The sequence below is a fragment of the Mus caroli genome, chromosome 4 (genome assembly GCF_900094665.2).
Source record: "Mus caroli chromosome 4, CAROLI_EIJ_v1.1, whole genome shotgun sequence".
NCBI lineage: Eukaryota > Metazoa > Chordata > Mammalia > Rodentia > Muridae > Mus > Mus caroli.
In genome coordinates, this window is record NC_034573.1 from 14,980,511 (window position 1) to 14,993,236 (window position 12,726).

Below are 12,726 nucleotides of genomic sequence, written 5' to 3' on the forward strand. Positions count from 1 at the left end.
TTTTTTCAAGACAGGGTTTCTCTGTGTAGGCCTGGCTGTCCTGGAACTCACTCTGTAGACCAGGCTGGCCTCGAACTCAGAAATCTGCCTGCCTCTGCCTCCCAAGTGCTGGGATTAAAGTCGCACGCGCCACCACACCCAGCTACAACCAATAGTTTTAAACTAAGAAGCAAGGTCACATTACAGTTTCTCTTGTCTCTGGAGGCAATCAGGCATTGTGGGTCACTATTTAACAGTACAATAAATAGTATTTAACTTTACAATATGATTTCTATTAGCAGAAATTGTGATTCTGTATATGACAAATGCTGAAGACTACACACCAAAACCCTCTTGGAACTAATAAACATGTTTAGCAAAGTAACAGGACACAATCCATACACATATTTATCAGCTACTAATAATTTTTATAGAAATTAGTTAATAGCTTTTCTATATACCAGTAATGAATATGCTGAAAAAGAAATCAGGAAAACAATCACACTGGTAATAGCCAGGAAATAAAGCTTTGAAAGAAATTCAATCAAGAAAGTAAAACAAGTAAAAATACAAAAGCACTACAGAAAGAATCTAAAGAAGACAGAAGATGGATGCCGCCTGTGCTCTTGTAGCAGCAGAATTAGTAACATGAAAATAGCTACACTATTAAAAGCAAAGAAACAGACTCAATGGAACCCTTGTCAAATTCCAATGACATTCTGCGAAAAACAATTAGACAGAAGATCCTAAAAATTATAGGGAAAAAACAAAATATCCCAGGATACCGAGCAATCAAGATCAAAAATAACAATGCTGTAGGTATATTACCATGGTGGTTTCAATTTATACAGAAACACAGTCAGAAAAATAAATGGCCTGTCTAAAAACAGAGACGTGAATCAATTTGATAAATACATGCCCTAGAGTTAAACAGCCACTGACTTTCGTCTAATGAATGGGCAGTTCTTGAAAGATGAGGAACAAATGGAAAAACAAAAAACAAAAAACAAAAACAACAATGTTCAACATCAGTAGTCATCACAGAAATGCAAATTAAAACTACACAGAGATTCCATCTTACCCCAGAGTTGCTAACAAAGAAGCAGAGAAAAGAGAATCCTTATATGCTGCGCTTGAACATGTAAGCTGGCTTGCTTCTATAGTAACTATAAAAAACCAAACAGGCAAGAGGACTAATTGCTTCCCAAATACCATACAGCCATGGAAATATGCACACAATTAACATCATACAGACTGACTAGGTTATATTTAGGAATATATATGCATATACATATAAACATATAACAACAATTAATGAAAAAAATGGGGCCAAGAATTTGAAAGACAGCAGAGGTATATGGGAGAGGGTTTGAAGGGAGGGATAAGAAGAGAGAAATAATCTAATTATATTTATAATCTCAATCTGATGAAAATTCGTAAAGTTAGAAATGATTATATTTAGTGAAATAAACCAGACAGAAAAGCAAATGTTCCATGCTTCCCTTTTTTCAGAAAGATATATACTCGTTACTTTTCTTCTTCAAAGATGTATTCTTATTTTAAGTGGATGAATATTTGCCTGCACATATGTTATATGTACCATGTGAAGGCCTGGTGCCTGCAGAGGACAGAGAGTGGGATCTGGAACTAGAGTTACAAATGGTTGTGCACTACCATGTAGGTTCTGGGAACCAAACTGGGGTTTAGTACACAGGAGCAGCAAATGCTCTTAACTACTGAGCCAATTTTCTAGCTGTCCTGTGACAGGAAAACAGAAAACGAACTGGGAAAGGATAAAAGTAGCTGAAGGCAGTAAGGCTAGGGGAGGAAATGCAAGACTGAACATACCAAAGCCCATGGTTACTTAAAACTTCTATGTACAACCCAGCAGCATGTATACTGAAGAGATGCCAATAATATATTTACTATGTACAAGCTAAAAATTGGGATTGTGGTCTGTGTGTGTTGGTACACACTCTTATTCCCAGCAAAAGTAGGTGGGTTTCTGATTTTGAGTCTAGGCTGGTCTATAGAACAAATACCACAACAGCCAAAGCTACACAGAGAACCCTTTCTTTAAAGCCAAAATAAATAAATACTAAAACTTTTCAAGAGTAGTGTGGGATGAAATGTCAGTGAAAGGGGAGTTTCCAGACACAATTCTGCCCATTCCTGGCATAGCTTCAGTCCCTTTATCTGTAAACGAAGAGGCTACATCACCTTTGCAAAATACTTTGTTAAATTTTTATCATAAAGAACTTAAAAATAAAAAATTCATACACCAAAATTAACCAGACCCCACATCTACTCATCGCCATAAACATTCTGAAGCTGCGAAGCTTCATACTGGATTTTCACTATTGAACATTTGCATGCATTTATCCATCACCAAAAACGGCAGATTTAAAACTAGAAAAAATATACTTTATATCCTCTTTTATGAATCAAGTTTCAGTTACCTACATTCACTCAGTCTTTCACTATCATCTCTGATAATAGTTACTCTTTCCTGTCCTCCCTTCTTCATGTTATACTATCCCGAAGTGCACTTTTACACACACACATATGGCATTGTATATGTATATGTGTAATAGGCTAGGAGAACATACAACTGTTCTTTCTGAGATTTTGAAGACTGGAAATCTCTTTCAGCAGCAGTTGTCATGGCTTCTGATTGGGTCAAAAGCGAGACTGCCTATTGCATGGGCATGGGAAGTGAATGGTGAGCTGCATTGTCTTCCTTCAAGCAAACTCGAGCAGGAGATCTGGATCAGCACAGAGCACAAGGAGCTGAGCCAAGTGTTTCATGAAAACTAATAAGGTTAAGAGTGTAAATATAGGATATTTCTAATTATATTCCATAACTTCTACAGAATGAATTCAATCAGCTCTATCAACCTACCCAATATATTCATCTTTGTTTTCTTCTGTCACCAGGATATTGGAACCTCCCAACTTTAAATCATGTGAAGTAACTTTTCCCAGAATCTCCATGTCTACAGAAAAGTACATTTCTAAGCCACATTCTTCAATATTGTTATCTCTGGATAAAAAAAAAAAATAGTGTGAGTGTGCATATAAACACAGTATATGAATAGGTTTCAATTAATACCTCAATTACAAAAAAAAAAACAAACTTCAAACCTTATCCAGATTAGAGAGTTGTAAAATTCAGTATCAATAGATTCCAAATCCTTAATAGTAAGTTTTTTACTTAGCATACGCTTGTAGAATGGTAAAGAGAAACCAGTATCAATAAACTTTCCATGGAACAGTGCCTGTTAAAAACAAATAAAACATTTTATTTAAACTTACAAAATAATAATCTTTACAGCATAGTGACAAAATAGAAATCATGCACCTTTACATATTAAAAAGCACTATTCAATGGTATAAAATGTGAAGATTAGCATACTATGCAATGCATAGAAAACTACAATGAAAAAATTTATTTCATAGGTCAAACATAATGTACATAAAAACTATAAAGAGATGGTGAGACTTTACTCCCAAATTCTGCCACATTTAAATATTTTTAATAATTAACTTAAACACAGGAATAAAAAGTCCATGTACTTTGTTCCATTCCTTTATTAATCTGTAGGACCCCTGTGTCTTCATGCCTATATACAGCATGAATACAGGAAGACACCAGTGACTTTTGAATCCATAATATCTAAAACTATTTGTAGACCCTTAATCTGTTTATATTAAACCAATAAGTCATGAATTTAATTATCTTCTTATATAGCTTCAAACTCTCCCCAAACATGCTAGAAGTACATATACCAAGCTAGCTAGCTATGACCAGCAACCTCATAGGAAGCACTGTTTACTTACCACATTCAGTTTCCCTGTCTCAGATGACTACGCACTGCTATTCCTTAAGTTACTGCACACAGGAAATGGTAACTGGGAGCTCTTTTGTGTAGTCTACCCATCTGCTCACCACTAGCATCTGAACTCATACTCCTATTGCAAGTAAACTTTCTACCACTTTTGTGAGCAATACAGACTTCTCCCTTTGATTCAAGGTCATTCTCCAATACTTCTTATATTATGGGGTTCATCCAGTTCTTTTTCCTCAGCTGGGCTTGGTGGCTATAATCCAGCACTCAGGAGGTTGGGGTAGGTTATCAACCTAAGCTACAATAACAGAATACTATTAATTGTTACCAAATTCTCTAGGACACTGCACTATGAACTTTTCTAAAGCAGAGATACCTATGTTTGAATATATGTCAATCTTCCCATGCCAGCACTCAAACGTTTTTCACCTTGCTAAAAGGCTGATTTAGCAAGACCTGTCATGTGTACATATGAAAGTGTTAACTATGGTGCCTACTTTGAAATACCCTTCCTTCTATCATTTTATTCTGAGAATCACTTACTTGATTTTTCTAATCTCAGGTAGGTTTTTTTATAGACTCCTTTTCATGGCCTCAGGTTTATAAATATCCCTTAATCCCTCTGTCCCATTATTCCTTAACACAACCATGAGCTTTTGATATTCTCTATGTATTTTGGATCCCCAAATGATTCTTTCTGACCTGGACATCTCCTCGTCACCAGACTTGGATATCTATTTTTTGTACACCTCCACTGGATGCTTATAGGCATCCTGAGTGCAGAAGAAATCCAACATTCTTGACTTTCGTTACCTCCAGTATTTGTTCTTGCCACCAAAACACCTTCTTAGAAACAGTAATTTCAAACAGACACACAAGCCATGCATTTTGGTGCCTCACTTTTATTCTTATGCCTTCCCCCAATCTACCAGAAAACATATCTCTTTCAAACTTCAGAATATAACCTGAATCCAAACCATGTCTCACATCTATTACTAGATGTGAGATCTAGTACAGTACAGATCCAACATCTCTGAGGTCTCACTACGACCTGTACAAATGGTCTGTGTCTCTGTCTGTTTCCCGCTGCCCACAGTAGAGGACTTCTTGTTGGTGTTACTTAGTTCATGACACTTAACTGACCTACTCAAAACCCTACATAAATTCCCTAAAACATCCTACATGGTATTTCTCAATCTTTCTCACCATATTCTCTCCCATGAGTCATTTCTAAACCCTGTAAGCACTGACCTACTGTTCCATGAGCCCAAAGTGTTCTTCCCCAAGGTATCCATGTGACCCTGTCTCTTGCCTTCATATTTCTACTCGTGTTCAGACTTTAGAGGACTGCTTTAACCACTTATATGAAAAAGTAATGCCCATTGCCACCCCCACCCCACCCCCAGCATTACAGAATTTAGATTCCAAGAGTAGAAACTGTACCATTTTGTTGTTGTTATTCTTTAACAGCCAGTGCCTAGAAACGGGCATGGAATTATTGTAGACTTTCAATGGATACTTGCTAAATGAATTAATGACTAATGTAGTGTAGAAATTATAAACAACTCTCATAAGACTGTAATTAGTAAAGCCAACTGCAAAGCTCTGAAAATTCTGAAAAAAATAAGTTAGTGTACTTAAGAGACTCAGATATTCCTTGACTTAAATATTACCACCCCTTTTTCTCCACAAGAAGTGAGTAACAAATTAAGCCTTTTATTTATTAATTTATTTATTCTCCGTAAATTTAATCCATACATAATGTACTTCTTTAATCATATGCCCATTATCACATTATCCTCTCACTCCCAACTTTTCTTCCCTCCTATCTTCATGTCTGTGTGTTTGTGTGTGTGTGCTAGCACATACAACCCATTGTCTGCAATATGGGTTGCTTGAATGAGCATGGATGAAATACTGTTTAATTAAAACAGGGATGATCCCTGGCAGTGCCTACCACTGAGGAATCTGACATGTCCCCCCAAAACTGTAAATTGTTTGTAACTAAGGGAGGATATAGTCTTTTTCAAAAGATTTTTATAAAATACACTTTTTTGCATATGTCTGTGTATTTGGTATGCACATGTGCATGCAGATCCAAGGCTGGTACTGATTGTCTCCCTAAATTATTCACCACCATATTGAGACAGAGTCCTTCAACCAAACAAACCAAACCTGAAAGTTGTAGTTTCAGCTAATTTACCTAGCCAGTTTGCTCTGAGGATCAAGTATTGCCTTATAAGTATCGGAATTACATGCAGGCCACTGGGGATCAGAACTCCAGTCTTAGAGTCTACTTGGCAAGAAGTACCCACTGAACCATCTCCCTAGCCCCCAAAACACTTTTAAAGTAAGCAATATGTAAGTAAGATAATTGAAAGTTGGAAACTCACCATTGCAATAAAGCGACCAATAAAACAGAAGTATGAAAGATGGTCAGGATTTATAGTTGAAGCTGGATTTATCTGTAAACAATAGTTATTCTTGCCTGCATACTCAAATAAGCAATACATTGGGTTCAAAACTTCATGGGAAAGCAAGAAAAACCATTCTCTATAAGAAAATAAGTCAAGATTACTTTTAGCATTCATATATATATATATATATAAATATATGGATTTAAAAGTGGTCTTAAATAGATCCATAATAAATAAATGCATGCACATACACATACATGCAGTCACACACACACACACACCTCTACTCATTTCTTAGCTCTCTTCAATTTCTATTTAATGATCAGGCTTTCCACTCCAAGTCCTGCTAACTCTGCACAGTCACATTGCAAGCTCCCTGTTTTTCACATGGATATGCTTTTCTACATCACAATTTCATTTGGGTATGTTTCTTGGCGTTCAAGTCTACTACATAGATGATACTTTTTCTGAATTCACACTTCAGTCCAATTTTAGCAAATGCTGAAGCAATGTCAAAGGACAGTATGTATATGTCATTGCATTCATTATATAATAATCTGAAAATATATTTTTATGCACATTAAACTTAAAGGTAAAAGCCATGTTGATATATTTTCAGTATTCTTAACTCTTATAGGCATTCTGTAATATGTAGTTAACAAGCTTTTTATTTTGTTTTTCGTTTGCTGTCCTTGACTCTAGGTATGGATCCAGGGTTTCGCTCATGCTAAGCCATGGAAAAGCCACCGAATTAAGTATCTGATGGTGACATTACAGCACATAACTCTGCTGCAGTTACACAGTACGGCGTTTTGTCTTGCTTTCTGAGATAGTCCTACTCTACAGCTCAGCTTCGTCTACAATTTGATATGTAGCCCAAGCTGGCTTTAAGTTTGTAGTAGCCATCCTGCCTCAGGTTCCTAAGGGATGGCATATCTGGCTTTAATAGAACAGTTCAAATTGCATAGCAAATGTATTCAAAATGATCCTAAAATTAAAAAAGATGTGAAATCTCAATTGTGCTAAGTACTTACTCTTAACCACCTATTTTGCTTCACTTTAGTAATTTTTAATCCAAAATATACATGTACAAAATGTTCTAAAGTGAGAGTACAAACTCAAATATTTACTGTGATCAGTGAGTTGCCAAAATCGCCACTCCTCATTATGAACTTGCTAATAAATATGATTGACTTTAAGGAGAGAAATTTTCTAGGTACATTAACCTAATCTTTTTTTAAAATACAGTGGTGGGAATTATCTCTCATAATAAGTGCATGCTATCCTAACAAACTCAGTCAGTTGGTGCCAGTAAAAGCAGAAACTTGGGTATACTGTTCTTAAAGAAAAGCCTGCATTGTTATCATTGTTTGCTTGTTTGTTTTTTAAGACACTATGTAGCTTTGACTGTCCTAGAACTTGCTAAGAAGACAGGGCTGGCTTAAAATGAAATCTGTCTGCCTTTGTCTCCTGCATGCTGGCATTAAAGCTATCACTGTATCTGGTCAAGAAAAGACACAATTTAAATTTTTCATTTCAATCTAGTAATACTGTCAAGCCATTTGAAAATTTTTAAGTCATCATGGTTCACCTCTATAGCAACTCATATGGTCTTCTATTTTGTTTATAAATCATTAAAAGAATTTTAAAAATATTCCCTGAAACTACCTGAGGAATACAGACAACAGTTACAAAACAAAATCAATTATGAATTAATCTAACTCATATAACTAAATCAGGTTCAAAATAGTAACTTCACTTTGTGGTTGGGCTCAATTAACACTTTTTCATCAGAAAAGAGAAATAAGTAAATTCTAGTAAGAATGTGTTTACATGTACACACACACACACACACAGAATAAAATTTTCAATTGCTTCAGATCACTTTTAGAAAGCAGAAAACTAGAGAAAACTGTACTGACCCAAAAGAACGGTTATTGATGACAAAAGCCTTTACCCTAATACCAACACAAAGAGAAATTCCTAACTAGAAAGAGCCAGAAGAATCAACTTTCAACACAAGTTCAGCTCGACACTCTCAAACTAGACATATGAGGCTGAAAGAATCATGAACCAACACATAGGAGCTAGCAGGACCTAAAGAAGAAAATGAGGAAAACATAAAACAGCAAATGAAGAAAAATCCCATGAGAAGCAGCAAAACATAGGGCAATCCTGCAAACAGTGACATGAAGACAGCTTCAGAGAAGCAAACAGGAAAGCACTGGGGTCAGAATGATTAGAGAAAAGATGACAGACACGTTGACTGACAAAGGAGATTCCACATACCCATGACTGATGTTCCTGAAGAAAGAAAAGAACAAATAGAACAGAAAAAAATATTCAAAGATAAAATAGAAGGAAACTTCCCTGAAATTAAAGCTCTTAATATGTTCCTTAAAAAAAAAAAAAAAAAAAAGACCAAACAATCTGCAATGAAACTGGTGAACTTTAAAGTCCAATGTGTGTGCTCAGAGAAGATTTTCTGACCAAAGGTTTGGCCTATTTCATAGTACTCACATTCAATGCTGAACCAACAGTGAAGCAGTACCTAAGACTACTGGATAGACAGTGCTATGCAAGACACTTCTGTCCACTAAGGTTGTTGTTTATATAGAAACCCAACAACAACAACAAAAAAAACATTTCCAAACATGTATCAGCTATAGGAACATACTGACCCAATGAATTCTTGGATAAGCACCTCAATGAAGAATCTATCTAATGTGTGAATGAAATAAAAAATTAAAAGAAAGAAAATGAGGATACAGAAGAACAGTTTAACTGTCTAAACTGTTAAAACATAAAACTATAACCAAATAACTAAGACAAACAATAGTTCAAAAAAGAATGTGAATGTTATCAAAACAGACAGTGAAGGGAAAATAAAAAGTCTCATTTCTAAGATGTACCTTTCATTTCAATGTCTGGACATTTCTGAAACTGAAAAAAACTCAAACTACATACACTATGAATATTTCTTGAATAGTAGCTGAAAATGGTAATAATGATTGGGATAGAGAATGATGCTAATTAATATAAACACAAACAAATTCACAGCAATTATCTATTTCTACCAGGTATGACTTGGTCCTGCTATTTGTCAGATGAATTGAAAGTGTGATTGTCTAATTCTCTAAAATTCTATGAAAATCTGAATTCTTAGGCAGTCTTAATGAAACTGTTAAATTAAGGAATGCTGCCAGGTGTGGGGGCTCAAGCCTTTAATCCCAGCACTCAGGAGTCAGAGGAAGGCAGAACTCTGTGAGTTCAAGGCCAGCCTGATCGACTGATCTATAGAGCAAGTTCCAGGACAGCCAAGGCTTCACAGAGAAATACTGTCTTGAAAACAAAACAAAAGAAAACAAATGCCAATATAGATTTGTGTGAAGCAACGAAAGGGGAAAACAAAGAATATTCACTAACTACTTCACAAGTGTCCACTCTTAACAGTCTATTCAGTAAATGCAGAAAATTTCACTTTCTAAGTAAACTCAGATCAGAGCAAGAGCACAAATAAAAGTGACATGCAACACTGAAGTAGCAAAGTTAACAAGTAGCCCTCTGTGAAGCCATTAAGTATGCCATACCATATGTGAAGTACTATACAGCCACTTGATAAGAGCATTAGCAAGTACAGAAGAGTAATCCTAATGGCTGGAGCCTGTGATGGCTCAGTGCCATGTAGGCAGGGGACTCTAAGTTCTCTCTTCACCAGACCCCATGTGCTCGGGCTATGTGGTCATGACCCACCTGTAATCCCAGTACCTGGGATGTGAAGGTAGGAAATACCAGAAAAAGCTGGCTAATCAGACCAACTCACACAATGCCTAAACATAAAAGGTATAGAGGAAGACACCAGATGTCAATGTCAGGCCTCCACACACATATGCACATATACACGTGTGTGTACCACACTCATGCAAGCTGACATACACACATACCATACACATATACATTTACAGAAAATTGTAATAATGGTTATCTAAAATAACTCTGGTTGTTACTAAAAGGCATAATTTAATATATTCATATATTTTTAAAAGAATTCATCTACTATAGATGACAAAATAGATTTATTCCAAAGCAGTACATTTTTAGTTTACCTTGCAAGGCCACCATAATCAAGACCTTCTTCTCCTCTAAATATTACATATAATCGCCTCCTCAAGTCATATGGTTTTAATGCCATAATCTAAAGACAAAAATATGGATATTTAGACACTTATATGCTATATAAATACTTCCAAAATAATTCAATTTGTATTTTCAAAAGTATACATTTCCTTATCTCATATTTAATTCTGCAGTTCAACTGGTTTGTTCCATAAACTAGCTATAAATGGATGGACAATCCCTCAAGTTTTCTCTGACTTGCTATCATATGGTTTCCCCCGTTCTAGTGTTAAACAGTGGTTGTACTTTGTGTTAATAATAAGCAAGGACGAGTTGTATTGCCTCTTAACAGGTGACTGGTAACCTTTTCTCTGTAGCAATACTGTAAGTTTTGGAGTCCCACCACACCACCATCTACACCACACCTCTCTCTGGAGGATTAAAATCCATCTGCAATCCTTACTCGATGATGTACATTTATACAAGAGCATGTCTTGAAATAAGACCCAAATACACTGTCATAATATGTAAGTTTTCATGAGAGTTAATCATAAGCATGCTTCACTTAGATAAAAATTCCTATTTACTACCATCCATCAGAACCACAGCCAAGCCAGGTCTGGGTCCTACGGCAGCTCATGAATAGGCTTCCCTAAAGGGCAATTATGCTCTCAATCCATATCTGAATCTCTTATCTCAGCCCCATATCTGAACAGACTTAAGACAGAAAAAGTAAAATAACGACTAACATAAATTTAGATACACACTTGCTAAAGTAATTCAAATATAGCTCTGAACAAGCCATGTGTGATACACTTGGAAATTTGAAACAATCATTTGGCTCAGAATTAGTCATACACAAGCAGTTTTGATAGCAGCTGCATCGACTATCTTTTGTAAAGCTTAACAGCTAGTAAAATGAGGCTATGTTATAAAAGTCTCTAGACCTTCAGTATTACTATTCCATTTTAACCTGTAAAAAGGACAAACAAACAAAAAGAACAATAGCAACCAGCACTGTACAACAGCTCTAAAGTAACATCTGTAATTAGACCTAAGCCCACCTCAACAAGAGGGTCGTCATGCTCGATACTGGAAACCTAGCCAACTTCCCAGAGCTAAGAGAGTCAGAGAGCTTGAAGGAGAACTTATGACCACCACTTTACTAAACCAGCATCACCTCCAACTACATTCTAAATATTTGTCCTTATACCCACAGATGTGTAGTTTTCATCCCTCATCGAAGGATGGTTCTTTTTACAACAGACAACGACCATTACAGAAAACAACTAAATATAGAGATATACTTGTCTTATAAGAGAATACGGAAAACAACCAAATATAAAAGATTGTAATCTAATTACAAAACTTCCTCCCTCCACACTCTCCCATATACTCCACCTGGCTTCTTTTCAAATTTAGGGCCTCTTTTTCATCAATTATTGTTCCGTGTGTGTGTGTGTGTGTGTGTATTCCTTTTACATGTTATTCTGTATGTTTCTTCTGTATAATGTTACTACTATGCATATGTTTTTGTGGCTGGACATTTGGTTTTAGATAGCCAATATGCCTTATCTTAAAATATAATTGTGGAGTCCAGTCCCAACTGATCTATCTACAAAACATCTCCCATAGCTAAGACTCAGAGACCATTGCAGAAAAGTGGCAGAAAGATTTTAAGAGCCAGAGGATCAGGGAGTTTGGTATAAGATTGTTACTCCTAAGAATGATAGAAGCTACTCCATAAAGTCTCACCAACGTGATTGCCTAACCATGAGTTAAAACAAGGAGAATACCAAGGGACATGCTAAGATGGACAGGAGAAGGTTCCCAAGGCCTCAACTCTATATGAAGAATTAAAGGCGACTAAGGGATGCTGAGGTCAGAAGAAATCCTCCCTAAGGAAGAGCACACCAGCTGGCTATCTAACACCAAATGGCAAGCCACAAAAACATATAGATTCTAGTAACATTATACAGAAATAGAAATTATGCTTATGCATTTATGTATTAGGGACATAAATAAATATTTATAAACATACACACATGTAACACCAATTAGTGAAAAAAAAGAGGACATACATTTTAAAGGGAGCCAGAAGGGTATATGGAAGAGTGTGAGGGGAAGAAATGTAAGGGGGAAATGATGGAACTTTATTTTAATTTCAAGAATAAAAAAATAATTACAATTTAATGAAACATATTTAAGTATTAAGAAAGTTATAGTCATTGCATTGGAAGATAGTGAAAGGTCATAAAAAATTCTCCATTTCACCATAAAAAAAAATGATGTTTTTGTTTTTTAAAAATATTCTGCAAATGACTCCAGAAAGGCAGACATGTTACAGTCACGTATTCAAGTATTTC

The 12,726-nt window shown here is 35.7% G+C and overlaps 1 protein-coding gene across 7 annotated transcripts in view; it reads right to left on the reverse strand.

Annotated features, from left to right (window-relative positions):
* The window catches only part of Wwp1 (WW domain containing E3 ubiquitin protein ligase 1), a 100,898-nt gene that overhangs the window by 15,853 nt on the left and 72,319 nt on the right, over positions 1-12,726 (reverse strand). For all 7 annotated transcript variants that reach the window (XM_029475935.1, XM_029475936.1, XM_021160469.1 and 4 more), the window contains 4 exons: positions 10,351-10,439; positions 6,221-6,380; positions 3,124-3,257; positions 2,882-3,022 (listed from right to left, as the gene is read on the reverse strand). In XM_029475935.1, coding sequence (XP_029331795.1) covers positions 2,882-3,022; positions 3,124-3,257; positions 6,221-6,380; positions 10,351-10,439 — 524 coding nt within the window. The remainder of the gene's footprint in view (positions 1-2,881; positions 3,023-3,123; positions 3,258-6,220; positions 6,381-10,350; positions 10,440-12,726) is intronic.